The 20,743-nt window shown below is 38.1% G+C and overlaps 1 protein-coding gene across 4 annotated transcripts in view; it reads right to left on the reverse strand.

Moving 5' to 3' along the window:
• The window catches only part of NFATC2 (nuclear factor of activated T cells 2), a 349,933-nt gene that overhangs the window by 89,987 nt on the left and 239,203 nt on the right, over window positions 1-20,743 (reverse strand). For all 4 annotated transcript variants that reach the window (XM_044090025.1, XM_044090026.1, XM_044090023.1 and 1 more), the window contains exon 6: window positions 14,580-14,720. In XM_044090025.1, the coding sequence (XP_043945960.1) occupies window positions 14,580-14,720 (141 nt within the window). The remainder of the gene's footprint in view (window positions 1-14,579; window positions 14,721-20,743) is intronic.

Raw genomic sequence — 20,743 nt, forward strand, 5'->3', positions numbered from 1 at the left:
ACTTCTCATAAAAGTTACATTTAACAGTTATCTCCAACTCCTTCTTGTGCAAATTTATTGACATTAACTCCAATACAGGTATGCAAGGCCATTCTGAAGAGTACCTTCTCTCGAGATCACCCTCCTTGGGATCTATATTTTGTACTGAAAGAGTCAGAATCAATAGCACACTAAAAGTATGTGATCTCTAGATCTGCGCCTACCGGGAGGAGGGGGGGGGCACAGTTCTCAGAGGTAAGTTCTCATAAGGAAGACCATCCTGAATAAAACAGCTTGAGACTCTGTTGTGCTTCTGATCGGAATAGACCTCCTTCTATCAGACAGGAGGTACTTACTAAAATAACAGAGATGGATGAGTAGGTCATTCTTTTTTAACTTATCTGCCCTTCTTCCCTGTCCTTTTGCTGGCTTGCTCTAGGGTCCTATAGCTGGTTTCTTGCCTATCTTGCAATATTAGAAAGGAGAGCCTGCATTATAGGCTAAGGAGAGGGACTTACGAGCCTGGGAAGGTTTCTGGACCTGAGCAGTTCTAATGCCTGTCATAATTAGTCCCACTGCTATTAACAATGGACCTTTTCATCCAAATCTATTGTTGTGGCAAGTACAGTTCTCTCACATTTCTTTACAAGCCTCCCCAACCCAAACCCCCTTTTCCTTGCAGTGGTTCCTCAATCACGGAGAAAAGACGGAGTTGTATATCACAATGTTACTGCAATACAATACAGATAGAGTGATATTCATTTATGTTTCAGTATTAAGTATTCTTTCCACTAAAGGTGTAACTTCTATTAAAGGTAGTAAAAATGTATACCAAAGACATCATCCTCTACATTATGGTTATAATACATTCATTCATTCACTCATTCACTCACTCATTTATTTTTACTTTGCTTTCCTATTTCTCCTCTGTGTTTCACATTTTAAGTTTGTTTTAATGTTTAAATGCAATCCTTGTGCTTGCACTGATGTTTCTATGATGCCACTCTTTTAGTCTTTTGGGATCTTTTCTGTCCAGATCAGTACTGAAAATGGGCTAAGCCCAGTTAAACTATCCTGATAAACAAATGCAAATTAATTAACAAATAAATAATTCTTAATGAAAGAAAGTTCCACCTTTAAACTTTCCAAGTTGTGTTTTACTGATTAAAATAAGCTAAAATATGCTTACATCTTTAAACTGCACATGCTTTTAAAAACCTTGGCAATTTGTTTGAACAGCTTTCGTCCTTCTCCGACTGTGATTCCATTGTGATTCTTTGGTTTCCCCTTATTTTCCTATAAAGCATTAATACCTCACTTGTTATTTTTTTTCTCTTTACTATCATAAAAACAAAAAAAAATGTTTATTATGGAATGTTTGACACAATCTTAGAGTGTTGCTAAGTTCTGTTGGAAAGAATGTTGCATTTGCTACTCAAATTTTGTGCACACTGCACTGGAGACCTTTAGACTGTTACTCATTTCAGTTGAACAGCTGTTCATGAAAGTAATAGAAATTAAGTTTATTTATTCATTATCTGATACCTGCTTTACTTAGGCCTATGCGGAGCCAGAGTCTCCCCTGAGAAACAGTGGGCATAATGCAGAGAATCAGTCCTAAATGTGATACTAGTCAGAGCACACCTGAGCTCAAACGCACACACACACACACACACACACACACACACACACACACACACACACACACACACACACACACACACACACACACCACATACACAAAAATGGAAAAACACACCCAAAAATGCAATGCAAATACACACAAAAAACACACTTACACATGCAAAAATACGAAAACATGCACAAACAAAAAACACACAAACACACATACAAACACACAGAAATACACAAAAAATGCAAACACACCCACACAAAAACACAAGAACACATGCAAAATACACAAACACACATGCACACACACACAAAAGCACACAGACACAAACTGACATGCAAAAACACAAAAATGGAAAAAACACACACGTAAAAAATACACACACTCACACACACACACACACACACACACACAAACATGCAAAGACACAGATAAAAAAAGCACACATGCAAAAACATAAAAATACACATGTAAAAACACAAAAGCACACAAAACGCATGCACATATGCACAAATACACACAAACATGCACACACAAAAAACACGCATACACACACAGGCACATGTGCATCCGTGCGCACGCACACACATGCACACACACAAACACACACACACTCTCACACACACACTAACATGCATTTTAACAGATCATGAGTTCACCTAACAGAATATCAGAATATCGCTGGGCTGTGAAAGGAAAATTCCCTCAATAAATGATGACAGAGATGTAGACTAAACACAGAAGGCACCTCAGCTGGATACAAAACCCCAGAATGAAGAGACATGCTAATGATCACTCCACTGTCTTCCTTAATGAAAAATAAATTCTGGTGCAGCCTCTCCACTTCAAAAAATCATTGTAATAAAAAACAAAGATCATCTTTTAAGTTCTCTTATGAGCTTAGGTACCTAGAAAGAATGTGATAATCACAGAAATAATATTTATGTATTTACTTATGAAGTTTTATCTGCTGTTTGGTTCTGTTTTTCTTAGTTTCCATTTCAGGAATATACACAGCATAAAAGAGGGAAGCATGCATGTGATGGAGAATATGTTTTGGATATTAATGTCTGTGGGAATACTTCTTGTTTGTGTTTAGAAAAATATTCCTACTTGTGCAGTGTACAGATGTCATGCAGGTAATAAGGCAGTTGATTAGCTATACCTGCCCATTTTACAAATTCTAAGATTTTTTCTTCTCTTCTACTAAAGGTAAGCATGCTATAAGCTATTCTGAGAATGTAAATGGATGCCGCGTGCTATAAGCTGTTGTATGAATGTGAATGAATGCCGCCTGCTATAAGCTGTTCTGAGAATGTGAATGAATGTCACATGCTATAAGCTGTTCTGAGAATGTGAATGGATGTTGCATGCTATAAGCTGTTTAACGAATGTGAAAGAATGCTTCAGTCTACTGCCCAGTATAGCACCTGTCAAAGTCTTTGTTTTCTAACCTCTTCTCCTTCTTTGAATTCTTTGCCTGGTTATTTGTTTCCATTTGTAAAACCAAGTGGTGATAACCTGATTTTTTGGGGTGATTTCAGTGGACTTCTCTGTCTAAAACAATCCTGACCCTATTTCTACCCACATCATACTGGTTCCTTGCTCATCCAATCAGTCACTCCCTGTCAGTGTCTCAGCTTATAGAGCTGTTTTCAGATTTGGACTGTTCACAGAGACAATTTCCATATTCAGAAGTTAAAAAACACCCTCCTCACTTTTACCTTCAGTGAATCACCTTGGGATTCATTAACATCTACACTAAGTCTACACTGTTCTGAGTGAACAGCCAACACAAGCACAGCTCACACCTTCTTTCTCCCAATTTTAGTTTTCCTATTGATTTTCTTGCAGCTTTAACTATAGAAGAGGATTCATAAAAGTTACCACAAAGTGTAGACAACATGTACACTTAGTGCAATTTTTCTGCATGACTAGGAAATACAAGAAATTTAGTAGGCATGTTCCTGAATTAGGGTTGCCAACTTTTCACAGTTAAAATCCAGGAAGCCTCTTTTCCTGCCCCTTGCCCCCCACCTCCTCCCCTCACTTCCCTCCTCTCCCCTCCCTCCCCTCCCTCCTTCCATTCCCTTCCCCTCCCTTCCTGTCCCCTTCCCTTTCCCTTCCCCTCCCCCTGGGGGTCCGGGCGCTGAGCCCCCGGAAAATTTTTTTAAACAACAGATGCACGTAGGTGAGTTTTAGTGCATTTTGAGCCAAAAAAACAACAACACTTGAATGCAAGAATTTTTAGCTCAAAACTATTTTCAAGTAGCCATCCCACACAGACAGTTAGGCTAACTGCTAAATTGCTAATAGTCATTCACGTTGGAAAACAGCAAAAAAACAATAAAGCAATAACATTGAGGTGTAAGCAAAAGATATAGTTAATACAATACAAATGTTATACAATGTCAGTTGAATGAACTAATTACTTTGATTGAAGCTGAACGTCTACCTCACGTGAATCCAGAGCAGGCTGACCCTGAGCTTTTAAAGTACCCGTGGAAGAAGCAGACTGCTCAAGCTGAGCAATCTGTTTCCAGTTGTACTTTTCACTGCCAGCTGCTGCTGAAATCAATTTGTCATCTTTCAAAACAAACTGATAGAAATTACTGCAGCTCAAGTTGTAGTTAAGGAAAACTTGCAGTTCTGCTTTGATTAGTGATAGAGTGGCCCTGTTTCGGTCTGCACGCCACTTTGCATTCGTTAAAGAAAACACCCTCTCAGAGAAGGCATTGTTGCCTGGTAATGATAATGCAGCTGATACAATCTTAAACATGTTCGTTGGAAAAGCTGCACTATCACGGGCACCTGAAAAAAATTGCTGCCGTTTAGTGCCTACAGTAGCAGTTGAATTAGCAACAATATTGGATAAAGCATACCTTGCTGCACAAAACTCATCATAAAGCATGTCTAAATCGATGTCCTTTGTTGTCAAGCCCATGACAGTGCTTGCATTTTGAAAGGACTGAAATGCTACTTCTGTATTTAGAGATATTTGATGCATCACACACGCAATGCTGCCATCTGAGAAATTAAACCATTTGTTCAGGTATGCTAAAGACTTTTCTAGAGCTGCCAAAAAAATTTGTTGCAGACGCACTGTATAAAGTTCCATGTCCTCATTCTCAAGTATAGTTTATACTTCGTGTCCAAAAAATGTATCAGTTATGCGCAACTCAATTTTAGTTTTCAGTTGCTGCATTACAGGCAAAAGGTCAAGCAATGTAAAATCTTCCCTTTCCACTTTTTGGACCGACACCTCAAACACATTGGAAATATTCAGGACAAAACATTTTTTAATGTTTGTGTCTACTGCTTCACAGTCATGCATTTTATTTTCTATTCCCAGATGTATATGAACTCTCTTTGGGCAGTCTTCACCGAGAGATGCAAAGCAGGACACAATGGCAGGCCATGAATCAAGTAATCTGTCAATAGCTGAACCCAGAGACAACCATCTCGTTGGTACATGCCTCAACAACTTGTGATATTCTAAGTAGACAAAGTCAAAAAAAATTTGCAACTGGGCTCTCCTATTAGCAGATACACTGAAATGACTGTAAATGCTGGTAACCATTGTTTCTACATCACGATCAATTTCATCAATTAGTTGGCAGGCCATGAATCAAGTAATCTGTCAGTAGCTCAACCCAGAGACAACCACCTCGTTGGTACATGCCTCAACAACATGTGATATTCTAAGTAGGCAAAGTCAAAAAAATTTTGCAACTGGGCTCTCCTATTAACAGATACACTGAAATGGCTGTAAATGCTGGTAACCATTGTTTCTACATCACAATTTCATCAATTAGTTTTTTCAAGGCATTATGTATCACATTTTATTTATTTATTTGCAATTTGATTACTGGGGAAGTAAACTGGGCCAAATTGACCCATTTTCAGTGGAGGCCTGGGGAGAAAAGCTCCAAGATGCATAATACAACTTAGATACAAATGATAGTTAATATTAAAGATCTTATGTAGAATATTTACTCACAAATGCATTCGATATCATGCATAGTTAACAAATTCATTAAGCATGAAGGTAGGGATCACACACTTTCATTTGAGGAAAACAGATATGGGTTGGGTGTGGAAACAGTTTACATACAAACCTTTTAAGAAAATGTAAATACAAACCTTTTAAGAAAATGTAAATACGATTTACATACACACATCAACAGTAGAATGCTATTTACAATATTTACAAGGTTGGGATGTTTGAGGGTAGCTGTAGGAGGTGAGAGCTTAGAGAGAAGCTATAGAAATTGTTCAGAGCTTAGATAGGATCATAGGAAGATAACTATGAGAGTTGTAGAGCTTGGGAACCAGAGCGAGAACCCCCTTGGATTAGGTTGGGTGAAGGCAGGTATATTTCCATTTAGTGGACAGGTGTTTAAATAGTTGGGTTTTGAAGTTTTCTGAGTTTGGTATGGTTCTTAGTGTGGAGGAAAGGGAATTGCATGTTTTGCCTAGTGAGAAAGGTAGGAGAAGTTGGCCAGCAGGACGTTTAGGTTTATGGATAGTAAATAAGTTCTAATTTTCAGATCTGAGAGCTTTGTTGGGTGTATAAGGGGGAAGGATGTTAGTTAGAGCGGGACATTTTGTTGGGTGAAATATGAGTCTATGTGCAGTAGTGAGTTGGAGATAGTCTAGGTAGTTTGGGAGTTCAAGCCAATTCAGGGATTGTATGGTTAGGCACTGATGGGTGGTATTTTTAGATTTAGAGGGAAATTTAGAAATTTTGTTGTAACAGTTTTCTAGTTTAGAGGTGATAGAGGAGGACAGGTTGGTTAGGAGAGGGGCTCCATATAATAAGGAAGGAAGAAGATAAGTTGAGGCCAGAGTTTGCCTGGTAGAGTTGGAGAGAAAGCAATTATTCCTATACAGCATACCTAGCTTTTGGTGGGTTTTCTTAATACTTTGTTGAATATGAATATCAAACCTGAGGTGTTCATCTACAGTAATGCAAGTAGTTTGGCAGAGGGGACTACTTCTATAGGTGAGTTGGTTTGACTATAGACTTTGAAGTTGTTTATATCGTAGGAGAGGGTCTTTGTGGGAGGGAATAGTAGAATCTTTGATTTATTTGCATTGAGAGAGAGGTGGTTTTGGCGCATCCAGTTTTCAGTTGTTGAGAAGGCAGTTTGGGTTTTAGTCAGCAATTCAGAGAGGTTTGAGGCAGAGCAGACTAAGGTTGAATCATCTGCGCATTGAATGATTCTAGCATCAGGAATAGCAGTGTGGCATTGGCCCAAGGATGGATCCCTGTGGTACGCCAGTTGGGGTAGATAGGAAGGAAGAGATGGAGTTATTCCATTTGACTGTCTGTGATCTGTCTGATAGATAGCTGGAGAACCAAGAAAAAGCATTATGTGAGAGATTAAGGTTTGAGAGATGACAGAGAAGGTGCTTGTGGGAAACAGTATCAAAGGCTTTAGACAGATCGAGTAAAACAGTAGAAACTAAGTGGCCTGAATCTCGGGCTTGATTGACAGTTTCTAGGAAAGAGAGTAGAGTGGTTATTGTGCTATGGCCTGGACGGGAGCCATTCTGGGTAGGAGTGAGAAGATTGTTTTGGGTCAGGAAAGGCATAAGTTGGAGGTGGATGCATTTGTCTAGGATTTTGGAGATTGGTGAAAACAAAGCAACGGGGTGAAAGTTTGAGATGCTGGTATTTTTGCCTCCTTTATGAAGAGGAAGAATATAAGCTGAGGGAAAGAGTTTGGGGACATATGATTCCTTTATGGAACGGTTGATAATGATGCTGATTGGAAATGCAATGCCATCAGCAGCACATTTTAGGAAGGAAGAGGGAATATTGTCGGGAGCATTAGAGCAAGGTTTAAGTTTGGACAAAGGTTTTTTATAAAGTTAGTGGAGATGGGTTTGAGTTCAAATAGAGGAGGTGAGTTAGAAGGGGGATAGTGTAGAGCAGTTGGGTTATTATTGGGAAATTTCTTGGTGAGGGTAGTAATAGTGTCTATGAAAAATGAGTTAAATTCAGAGCCTAGTTCGAGATCAGATTTACTTGGGTCAGGACAGGGATTATTCTTGGAGCCTGGATTGAGGAGTGAGCTTACTGAGTTCCAGAATTTTTGGGGGGTTTTATTCTTATTGAACTGAAGTTTGATATAGTAGGATTGTTTGTCTTTGGTGATTAGTTGTTTTGCACGGTTGCTGAGCTGTTTATATTGAAGCATGGTATTGTCTAGTTTATTGTTTTGGTAAAGCTTCCATAGTTTGTCTCTGTGGTGCATAATCTGTTTTGTCTCTTTGGATAGCCAAGGAGCAGTTTTAGTTTTTATCCTTTTGTTTCTTAGTGAGGCTAGTGAGTTTAAAGTATCAAGGAAGACAGAGTTGAAGTATTCTATAGCCTTATCAAGAGGAAGGATGTTTAGAATTTGCCAGTTCATTTGTTTGAAAGTATTTGAGAAAGTAGTTGGGTTGAAGATACTGAGGTTATGAGTTTGAATGTACTGATGCTGGTGTGGGGAGGAACTAGTTGAGCGATGCATGAAGGCTGGGAGGTGGTCGCTAAAGGTATCAGGAATTGTGCCAGAATTGGTTATTTTATTTGGATCTAAGACTAGGATCCAATCTATAGTGGATCCTGGAGGGTTTATTTTGTTAGGTCGAGTGATGGAGAGGATTATTTGAGTGAAGTTATAGAGGTTAATGGATAGGGAGGGAGAGGGCAATTGATTTTATTCCAGTCAATATTCACATCACCAAGGATATAAGTTTCATAGTTAATTTCAGTAGAGGCCCATAGGAGAATATTTTCGAGTGTAGAGATATTGTTACCAGGTGAGATATATAGGGCAATGATGCAGATATTTTTATGTTTATTTAGTTTTAGAATTCCAGCAGTTAGTTCAGTGTTCTGGAATTGAGGAGTTGTAATTTGGATGGGGAATTAAGGTAAGAAGGTTGGAGCAGACTAGGGCAGTGCCTCCACCTTTTTTATTTAGTCGGTCATTTCTGAGACAATGAAATCCTGAGGGCAGAATCTCAGAGTCGGAGATAAAGGGCTTGAGCCAGGTTTCAGAGATGGCTAAGATATCTGTTTTTTTGAAATTGGTGTACTTTGTTGTTTAAACTTTGTGCATCAATTGTAAAAATCTTTAGGGTGTTGAGATAGGATGAAGAGGGTAAGAGATGAGTGTTGTTAATAAAGGATGTAGGACCAGGGTTAGGATGGATATCACCAGCTTGGACTAGGTTGTTGAAGGAGATATTCTTTAGCCATATTGGTCTGCCAGGCATGAATTTTGGTAGATTGTAGAGTGGAGCAGGTTACAGTATCTTGACTTTAGAGGAGAAGAGTTTAGGGTGGAATAGGTGCAGAGGTTTGGGCTGAATGAGGGAAGAGGCGATAGAGTGGAAATGGGAGTATGAGTGAAGGGGAAGGTGGGTTTGTATGGTAGTTGTCTTTGTAGATGGTATTGGACAAGCATAGGTGGAATATGAGGTAGCATAGTATAAGGGAAGTAAGAATAGAAAGAGGAGGCTGGGGGACTGGAGGGTGTGATAACTTGAGGAGAGCATGTTGGAGCAAAGAGAGAGTGGTATGAGTGGTTAGGAAAATAGAGAAGGCTATGAAGAAGAAAGGGTTTAAAAAGTGATAGAGGTATTCTGGAGATTTAAGGAAAGAGGAGGGGACTATAATTATTGGGTGGAGTACATATTACAGAGTTTAATATGGATGGCTATAGGTGGGAGGAGTAATGAGGGGGGAGCTGGTATTGTGTAATTAGGCTGAGAGGGTGGGGTAAGATAGGAATAAAGCTAGAAGCACTGGGGATGGGTGGGAAATGGGGGCAGGGTAGGGGAGCGGAGTGAGCCCATAGGGCGAATGGAGTGGGAAAGAACACTAGAGGTGAGTATGGCAGAAAAAGTATCAGCAAAGAGCAGTTTAAGGGCTGTAGTTGGAAGGTATGAGCTAAATATTACCAGCCAGAAAAAGAAGGCTGCCTTTACAGAGGGTGGTTTAGCAGGGGGGAGAAGTGTTTAACTAAGCATAAGAAACACATTGGCCTGTCACAGGAGGTTTGGGAGGCCACTCATTGGAAGTTCTAGCTTGGCTGGAGTTTTCATTTATTTTTTTCTGATTGTTTTTTCAGTGTGACCTTCTAACTCTTTGTTTTATGTGTTATTTGGGATATTTTGCAGTCACCCTAATGAAAATGGACATCAGCTGTGTATAACAACCCTGTGCTTCTTATGCTTAGTCAAACAATCTGCTTATGCTATGCTGAAAAGGTCATATAAAGGCCAAAATATGCATATCCATAGCTAGTGGGGTCTGGCTTTATTGGCCAGAAATTGTCCATTAAAATGACTTCAAATGTAAAAGTCATGGGAAATCAGAATCGCCATATAGCTGAAACACCTGATTTTCATAAGGGTCATTTGCATATGTCCCATGTGCCTGTCACAGGAGGTTTGGGAGGTCACTCATTTGAAGTTCTAGCTTGGCTGGAGTTTTCATTTAGTTTTTTCAGACTCTTGGGTTACATGAAGTTTGGCATGTATATTTTTACGATTTGTTTAGTCACAATATTAACCACTCCAGTACACAGATCAAGATAATACATTCCATTTAATTAAAAAACCCTTAGTATCTGCAACAAGATACTCAGCCTTTCAAAGATCTACAATTAATAGACCCACATAAACAGAATTACAGAAGACAAGTTGTGAGAAGATCAAATCAGGTGTTTCTACCTGACTGTGCAACTGCTAGTCTGTTAAACACTCTTGTTTCATGTAAAACTGGTAAATATTTAATTGCACATTTATTGTTCATTTTACACCAAACACATATTTTGATCCCTCACTCCAAAGAAACTTTGGCCTTCTTATTAACCTTTTTTTTTTGTTTGTTTGTTTTTTTTTTTTTTTGTTAATTTGCAAAGACTAAAGAAATTCAACAGGATAACATGTTTTGGATATAGTATACCCTAAGATTACTTAGGAATGGTATCAGACATCCATGGCTGCATCACTGTCCCAAAAACCAAATGAAGCCAGCAGGCTGTGGCAAACAAACAATATTTAATATCTGTTGCTTAGAAGCACATATTGAAATATCAGAAAATAGACCAGTTTCGGCTTGGTAAATCACATAGCCTTCGATCAGTGTAAAAATCTTGCATACATCAAACTTCTTATATAGTCAATACTCTAACAACATAAATATGTGACTGATTAAAGGTGCTCATTTAGTCCAGGAGCAAACAAACCCCCACACTTAATAATCCATTTTTTCTCTTTCCTATTCGGCATTTGATGACAGCCTGTCTTGTTAGATCTACTACCCAAAATGTATCTTTATAACATCTCCTTTTTTGCCAATTGCCAAACAGATTGGGTGATATATCTAGCCATGTGTAATTGTTCAGCTTTCTACATTGGTCAGACCTCACGACCAGTCAAATTCAGGCTTTCTGAGCACCTTTGTGATATTAAACATCAAAAAATTGCTAATGCCCTATATAAACACACTACAGTATATAACAATGCTGTTTTCAATTTTACTATTATTGATCATATTTTGGGTATTAGATCTAACAAGAGAGGTTGGCATCAAATGCTGAACAGAAAAGAGAAAAAATAGATCATTAAGTTGGGGGGGTTGTTTGCTCCTGGACTAAACGAGCACCTTTAATCAGTTACATGTTTATATTGTTAGAGTATTGACTATATAAGGAGTTTGATGTATGCAAGATTTTTACACTGATGAAGGCTATGTGATTTACCAAGCTGAAACTGGTCTATTTTCCTATATTTCAATACGTGCTTCTAAGCAACATATATTAAATATTGTTTGTTTGCCACAGACTGCTGGTTTCATCATTTGGTTTTTAGAAAACATTTTTCTTGAAACCTTGCAGTTGCCGTACTTGCAGAGATTGTATTCTTACTGTGGATTGCATCACTGTCCCTTCAACATTATTAGACTCATAACAAAAGCAGTGCACAAAATCACAGTGTAGTGGGTACACAGAGAAGTATAAAAAAATAAAGAAAACCCCACAGCTGCCAAACAAAAAGAGTTGGTGAAGATGTTGTTAACATTAATAAATGTCTTTAATTGGCAATGACATGGCAACATTTTTTTTTCACTTTACCCTTCCTTCAACATTAGTCCAACTGTAGAGTTATAAATAGGCACATTTACTCCCTAAAACTAAAGTCCTAAAGTCAGACGTCAGCTGTACGTAGCATTCTGTTGGCCTGTCAGTAAGCATCATGTATACTGCAACATGTTTCCTGTTTACCTGCTAGACAAATAACAGTCTGACCTTGTCTCCATTATACTTTGCTCATTCTGACATTTCATTCATATTAAGTCAGAATGGTTTGTTATTGGTGACTGGAATTGTCTTTTATGTTGTTTTCTGTTCAGATGGTTTAGTATGATTGAGCTGAAGACATGTTTTGCCTAACCATTACTTCCAAAAAAAAAAAAAAAAAAGAATCAGAAATGGACGCCTGCATTCTGTACATCTGCGTGTTCATTTGTATTTTTAGGCCTAGGTGTTGGTGTTGTACATTAAAACTGCTGTTTATTCAGGCACATGAAGCATGTGTCTCCCAGTGTAACTCAGAATTAGTCACCTTTCAATAATTCATCCCAGAGTCATTCTAAGGAGACAATGAGAGTAAAAGCAGCCTGCCACCATAGACAGCATGCGCACAGCCATACAACATCTTGCAAGTGGCACCCACATCTGCTGTCGGACAGTAAACAAACACATAAGTAAACTGAGGCACCATGTGCTTTCTGTGCAAATCTCCAGGCCTTGTAACATCCTACTACCACCTGTATACAGTGGAAACAAGGCATGAATTATGAAGGTAAATTATAATGAAAAGCATGAATCATGCCTTAAACCATATGGTAAACATTTTCACAAATATGTTAACACAACAATGAAAAAATAGCACATGACTTAGTCATGCTATGGTTTGCTCTACAAAATACTTCCTACCAAGTGTAAGCAAAGTCTTAACACAGGTCCTGCTGTATTTTATTAACAAGTTCCACCAAATGTTAACACTTCTCACTAGTAACTGCCTCCCCCAGCCTAAATATTACCTTTTAAGGTACAACTTCTCAAACTATTGCTCACATTTCTCAACTGTACCCCCAGTGAAGAACTATTACTCACATGGCGTCATAGAAAACATGGCGTCATAAAAAAGGCAGTGCTCAACAGGGGAACGTCTAATCTCATATTCATTGTTAACATTTCCAAACAAAAATCTAAGTCTGGTATTACTGAATCCTGTTGATCCATTAACAAAACATTTTATAATCATAAGGCAAAACGTAACTATGCTACCATCCTTTCCTCGTTTTGCCAGTTTATTCTACATTTCGAAAGGCAGTGTTCCACATAGAGGAAGCAGACCTTTGAGAGCTATGTTACTGCTTGACTAACTATACTGTACATTAATTGTAATTGTATTACAACTGTAGTGCAACTGTGTTCATGTTAGAAAAATTATTCTGTGAGAATAAGGATTGTGTACTCAATAAAAGTACTGAATCAAGCACTGTAAGTGTGATATTAACTAATGCAAAGTTTCAACAAGAAAAGCTTAGTTGAATCTATTAAAGAATAGAGGCAACATTATGCAATTCACAAGAAGAGATGGATGTGAGCTACAGATTTTTGTTACAAACAGACCAGTATCTTTTTAGATTCCTGAGTTCAGTAATCACTACATACTACATTTTGTCAGTTGTCTCCCGTATACCAGATGTTGTCATGTCACATTTTCCTAAGTGATATAAATTTTATTTTTAAACTATTAGCCTCACATGTGTGGCTCTGTATACCTTCTCCTATGTTAGGTCTATTAAATGGATTTTTGTTCTCTATCAGAAAGTCTCAAACAAGCAGGTGTGTTTTGTTTTTGTTTGTTTTTGTTTGTTTTCATGCTTTATTTGAATATGAGCAGCATATCACAGATGCCAGGCAGATAAATGCTATTCATTCACAAGCAAGCTAGGTTAGGTTAAGTAAATCAAATGTGTTATTGTACTTGTTCCTCTTATGTATAAAAGTGCACAGAGAATCAGTTGTTCTTGAACAGCATGCACCTGGTATTTTATACAGTATTTTTATTTGCAAAAGCATTTGGATAAAGTGGTTTTGATAGTCATAACTGGCCTTCCACCACCCACATTTCAGTGTTTGACAACAGCCTCTTACTCATTCAAGATGTAGCTTTGCCTTTAAGGTTTGCCAAGTAGTTCATGCAAAAATAGCCCAATGAGTGTCAATAATTTATTTTAAGTGCCATTTAAACTGGGGTACAGACTGAAAAACTGTGTTCTTTGTTTTTGGAAAGGTATGCCTACACTATGTGATGGCAGAATTAGGCATGAAGTACATCTTAAATAAAAAACAAAAACACAGGTGTAGAAAACTTGGCACACACAGTCTTCTGTTATCCCACATGACAGATGTACACTGCAGTTCAACAACAATTCATATCCTTCTTTTTCCTGCATCAAGACTTGTCAAATGTCTGGTCTCTGTATGGGTCAATGGCATCACTGGTGTGGTTGCTTGACTTACTCAAAAAAGGTTAATTCATTTTTTCATAGCTCCTCTGTGAAGAAAGTTACCCTCATGTCATTTCTGAGAAAAGAAGTGAGTTATCAGGCTTATATGTTCCTATGATAGGCCTAAATTAAGTATGGCTTTCTGTATGCACCAACAGTTTAAGGGGTTTAGAATTCAAATGTTCTATTTTCTATCACAGGTGTAAGAGATATAATGTAAAAAATCACTAAAGAATGTGTCTGACTTGATAACATACGTTTCTGTTTATGCTTACAATACTTATTAACTTTCAGCACTGTAAATGATGGGTCATGTTTCCTCACTTAATAACAAGTTCTTCATCTTAATTTGCTTCATGTAAAGGAAAGTGCACGTACCTGGGGCCTTTTCAATAAATAAAACTTTGGAGTCGGCAGTAAAATTCTGGCCTGTTAATATCATCTGCTGTCCACCAAAAACTGAGCAGCTGTCTATGGTCTGGTTTTCCACCATTGGGAGCTCATGGGCAGACCTCTGAGCTGCAAAAAAAAAGGAATAAGTATTGTCGTAAAACTCTTCTGTTCTTACAAGTACAGTGATCAAATCAGCTGAATACACACTTTTCAGAGTTCATATGACAGACCTAAAGGTAAACAGCCAGTCTCATGGTCACACACAGACCCATTTCCATACAGATGCTATACATTCTATAAGCATCATACCATTTCATTTGTATACTGGCATTTTCAGCCACACTGTTTTATGGCAAACAAGCATGAAATAAAAGTAAATTACTAGATTCAAATTATTAATATAAATACATTAAGATATGGTATCTGTTCTAATTTAAAAATAGTTAAATAAATAAATTGCTTTCTCTGACTGTGTTTGTCCATGCTATATTTTCAGGGGAGTCCAAAGTCGAAATCTCACTGACTAATTTCCTCTTCTTTTTTCAGTAGGTGCTTTGGAATCTTCCATGTCCATCTAGGCTACCATCAACTCAGCTGCTAGGACATCAGTTGAATGTCTCATCCAAAATACTGCACCTCAGAAGTGCAGCACCCCCTTTTATTGCTCTGTAGTGTCAGTACTGGAACAGTAATCTAAGTGAATCAACTGTTATGGAGATAAACCTATTAGCTTGTGAGGTACTGTGGAGTTTATAAGTTGCTCCAGTTATTCATTTGAAATCTAAAGTACTGCAGTCAATATTTTTCCTGTAGATATTATGATGTCTAGATTATTTTAAGTACATCTGTACATATATATATATATATATATATATATATATATATATATATGTTGTTGTCTTTTGGCTTTTCCCAGTTAGGGGTCGCCACAGCGGAACTCCAGTCCACTAATGATTGTCAGTAGATTTTCACAGTGCCAAGTTGCCAGCTCGACGCCCAACCTTCAACGAAGGCACGCCCATTCACGCATGTATTTCGGAACGCCACTCGACCCGTGGGGAGGACATACATACTCCACACAGAAGGCACTCCCCGCAGACTAGCTGAGAATCGAACGGGAGAACATCTTGCTGTGAGGCAACAACGCTACCGTTGCATAACATATACTGCAGGAGCTCTGCCACAATGCCCTACTCCTACAAGTTAACACAGACTTTTGTCATTGTATATTTATCATGAACAACCTTGCCTTATATTAACTTTAATCAGTCAAATATATCTTGTGGACAGAAAAACCTGTTCTATTCATATCTCTTTGTTAACTGCTTTGTACTGGCTATAAACTGATTGCTTTCAGTTATAATTTGTCCTGAGAGTGGAAAGGTCACTACAGTCAGCCTTGCTGTGCTCAGCTTTGCTTACCCATCATAAGCCCAACATTCTCATAGTAACTGAAACTTGGTTTAAACCCAGCACAAAAGACTCCAAAGTTATACCTCCTGGCTGTAATATCATCCATAATGACCATATAAAGAGAAAAGGTGGTAGAATTGCTTTAATATTTCCCAGCAACTACCACATTTCCCCTTACAGCAAACCAACACCAAAATTAAGTTCAGCAGAGCTTCTTACTGCTTTCCTCAAAATAAACAATTATAAACAAATATGCATTACTGTCCTTTACAACCCCCCTGGTGACAATACAGCTATACTGGAAGATATCCTACATTGGATAGCCATAACATTTCCACAAGAAAAAATACTACTAGGTGATGTGAATGTCAGTTGCTTGGACAGAAACTCTAACTCCCCTAGATCTAGCATGAACTTATATGGTTTCACCCAACTAACTAATAGCAACATACATTATAGCAAGACATCAAATTCCCTATTAGGCTGGATCCTAATAACAGATCCTAGTAAATACACCTTCACACGTACAACGTCAGGCTCTCTCAGTGATCACCTCCCAATCCATATGACCAGACATCTCACACATCCAGTTAAACAACATATTTATAAAACAACATGCAAGATTTCCAAGTTTATCACAGAAATGTTCAGTGCTACACTGTCATCTATTAACTAGAGCTTCCTACAAAATCCTCCCGTTAGATGATGCTGTAAATTAATTCAATACAACTTTTCTAAATATCCCGACCTAATAACTCACCACTCAAAAATGCAAAACAGTTCAACTCTTATTTTATAGATAGCATAGCATCTCTAACCAAGGATTCCTCAATATTTAATCCCAACTCTGCCCAACAGCCATGTATCACCACATCCACTTACACCTTCAAACCTGTGCCCACATCCTATATGAATATTTTTAAAAAACTTAAGTCATGCAGCCACCTAAAAATAGCAGCCAATAGCATTGCTTATCCTGCCTCAATCCTTATAAATAGGTCAGTCCAGGAATCCCACATCCTCTCTCTCTGGAAAAAGTCACATATTATCCCTCTGCACAAAGGAGGAAACTCAACAGACATTAATAAGTTTAGACCTATAGCAAGCTTATCTCCCCTCAAATACTTGAAAAACATATTCAAAAGCAATTGCTAGACTATCTTCTGCAGGAAGAACTACTCTCCCCTACACAACATGTCCTTCCAATAGTACTAGAACTGCCCTCTAACTTATATAGATGCTATGAATAAAGCTAGAGATAACTGTAAACTAGTCTCTTCCTTCTTTCTAGATTTGTCTAAAGCCTTCAACACAGTTTGTCACAGCAACCTTCTACTTTAAATGTCCTCACTCAGTCCCTCCCTGCCCAGCCTTCTGTGGTTCAAACGCTACCTGTCCAGTAGGTATGAGTCAGTAAAATGGCACCCCATGCTCTCTTCTTACCTCCCAGTCACCACCAGTGTACCACAAGGCTCTATCTTTAACATTTTTACCAACTCCGTCTTTACATTCACACAGCAGGCCACAATTACACAATACACAGATGATCAAACTCTGATTTGAACATCTGACAACATGGTACTTCTCCAAAAAAATTACTCAGGAGGCTTTAACAGCCACTGAAACATAGCTTCATAACTCACAACTGATGCTCAACCCAAAAAACACCAAACTACTACTTTTTTTCGCAAATCACTCTTTTATGAAAAAACTAAATTTAAAGTCCTCTCTCTTGATAATGCAATCATTGAAGTCACACTCATAGGAATTTGTTAGAGATAATAGTGCATAATAAGCTTACATTCAACCTGCATATAAAAAACTCATCAAAAATTATGGATGCATTACAGAGCCCAAAATTTTCTCATCGACACAACAAAAACTACACTTGCCACTACTCATCTCCTTCCCACACTTCTTTATGGCACGCCATCCATACTAACCTCCATTCTTCAAAAAAATTAAAACTTGGACAATGCTATAGCAATGTTGCTAAATTTGCAGCACATACCCCTTTCACAGCCCACCACTCTATAGCACTGAAAAGCCTAAATTGGATAGAACTGCCACATCAACTAACATATGCAAAACTTCTTACTACCTATAAAATTATCCAGCATCCATTTGTCTGTCCAGCACTAAAAAACATTCTACATAACTATGTTTCCAGTTGGTCATTGTGATCCAGTGACCAAAAACTCCTGTCTGTTTACAAACCTATCAAATCTGCTGGGCATTTCCTATACTCATATATGATTGCTAAGGCCTGGAACTCCTTACCTGTATCCATCAGATCAATACCCTCTCTCATCTTGCAAAACCACTCTGAAAGACTTCCTTCTAAAATCTGACTTAGTTCTTGCTCAAAACCAGGATAACCTATATCCCTAAATGTGAACAAGTACTTTTTCATTCCTTATACCTCCTTACTCTCCCTTCTTCACTTACTTCCTTACGTCTATAAAATCATCTTCCCTGACTTTCTATCTAAATATACCATAAACCTGTTTTTCTCTCACTTCATATTACAGCGCCTGTTTGATTACACCAACTTATCTTTAATTTCTCTACAAACCATCTAAAATTTCTATAAATCATTTAACTTGCATCAGTTCTTAACCAATGTTTTTATATTATGGGGGGAGCTGGCATAATGGTTAAGGTGTTTACCTTACAAACACAAGGTGCAGGGTTTGATTCCCACATGGGGTAACTGGCTAGGCTTAAAATGGCACACAATTGCAGTAAGTCTAGTACTAATCTATGAACCTAATCACTAATTTGTTATATTTAAACTGCAAATGTTTTTGTTTTATTTGTTAAGATTATAAAATATAAAATTATTGTTCTTAAAATGATTTGGGCATTTCTCCCCAGGCCACCAGTGAAAATGGGCTTCTACCCAGTCAGACTTTCCCGGTAATCAAATATCAGTAAATAAATAACTATATTTTTTCTGGACATGGGAGCACTGCTCTACTCTCTTACAACTTTATTTGCTACATTTATTTTAGACTTTGCTATATACTAGTTGGTCAGAGGAAATCGGTATTAACTACCATAGACCCTTACCTCTGAGAACTTCACTCTCCTAATCACCAGCAATTGGGGCAACTCAAGACAAATATGGCTAGACTTGTAAGGGCTCTAGGACCGTTAGCCTAGTAACTGCCTATGAACATATGAACCTATGAACACCTTGATTAGGCTATAGATGTAGCACTTTACTTTCATGTATTCCTATATTCCTCCCTCATCAGACCCATGATTGAGTACAATGCCCCATTTGGTATGTACCTCACCCGGCACTTGCAACAGCTGGAGAGACCACAAAAGTACCTCACCAAAAGGATCAAGGGTCTCCAACATATGTCTTATTCCGCCAGACTAAAGAAACTTCAGCTCTATTCAGTAGCATACCACCTGCTCAGAGGTGATCTCTGCCTGATGTACAAGGCCATGTCCAATCAGGATCTGATGGACATGCTCCACCTCAAAAAATCCAAATCCATCAGGACCACGAGAACTAAAGACTTAAACCTCGGCACAAGTATGAATAGGACATGCTGGAGGGATAGATTCATAACCCAGAGGCTTCCCATGCTTTGGAACAGGATCCCAGTTCAGATTAGGCAGAGCCCTCACTGACTCTCTTCAAGAGAAATCTTGATGAGTGGATGGGAGATCGTAAGTTTACCTCAGGGGTCACATCTGTGTCACTGCTAGACAGGGGCACAGTAAACTAATTCTATTATATAAGGGGACCTTCATTGTGTCACTACTAGACAGAGGCACAGTATTCTAGATTTATTCTGTACATTTTTGTACCATTTCATGGGGTGGCAAAAGCCACATCACTATGGATAGGCTTACAAATGCCCCAGGGCAGATAGCCTAGTACTATACTATGAAACTATGAAACTATGTGACCAGCCATGGTTTTGCATTTTACTGGGAAAAGGAAACTTTCACTGCCTTGACAGACAGCAAAGCAGAATCAATTAGGACTCATGCACATAATATTGTTGTACTCTAGCCAGGCTCAGCTTAACTTATTTCTAGAGAACAATTCTTATATTTTTAAGGCTTGAATATTACTGGGTCATGTCACACTTGGGTGATGTTGAATTTCATTATTTTCTTTGTCTGTCTGCTGCTGTCAAACTGGAAGGAGCTACTCTCTTAACCAACTAATGTTTGCAACCAAAATATCATTCATAGGTAGAGCAGGAAGAATTTTCCCATTACTGATGAAGACTTCATATTACTTCCTGCATATAGTTAGCAGTGACTTGCATCACAACCTGTTCTGGCTCACAGATTTACCACCATATTAATTCCTTTATCATTCATTCTATCTTGGAAGGAAGACAGTGGCTAGCTTCCAGTTTTAATTTATTTATTTACTTATTTTGAGGATTGTAGCACACAGTCTGGGTTGTAGAAGTAAAAACACTCACAGCAGATATATGACAAAATATATATGTAGATCTGCATATGGGAAATATGGCAGAAGCTGGAAGTCCTGTATGACTACTATCATACCCCTTCCCTTTCATCATCTAGCCTACCCAAACATCTATCAAATGTATAGCTATTATTTTTCCTTTCCTATCCCGTCTCATGACAAAGATTACTTTTTTCCTTTATACCCACTCTAAATCTACTCTCTTCTAAACTAATATCCCATTCTCTGATTCTTCTTTAATTTTGACTGGAAATGTTCTTTGCCGCTA

Source organism: Protopterus annectens, chromosome 12.part0 (assembly GCF_019279795.1).
Source record: "Protopterus annectens isolate FY-2018-M chromosome 12.part0, PAN1.0, whole genome shotgun sequence".
NCBI lineage: Eukaryota > Metazoa > Chordata > Ceratodontiformes > Protopteridae > Protopterus > Protopterus annectens.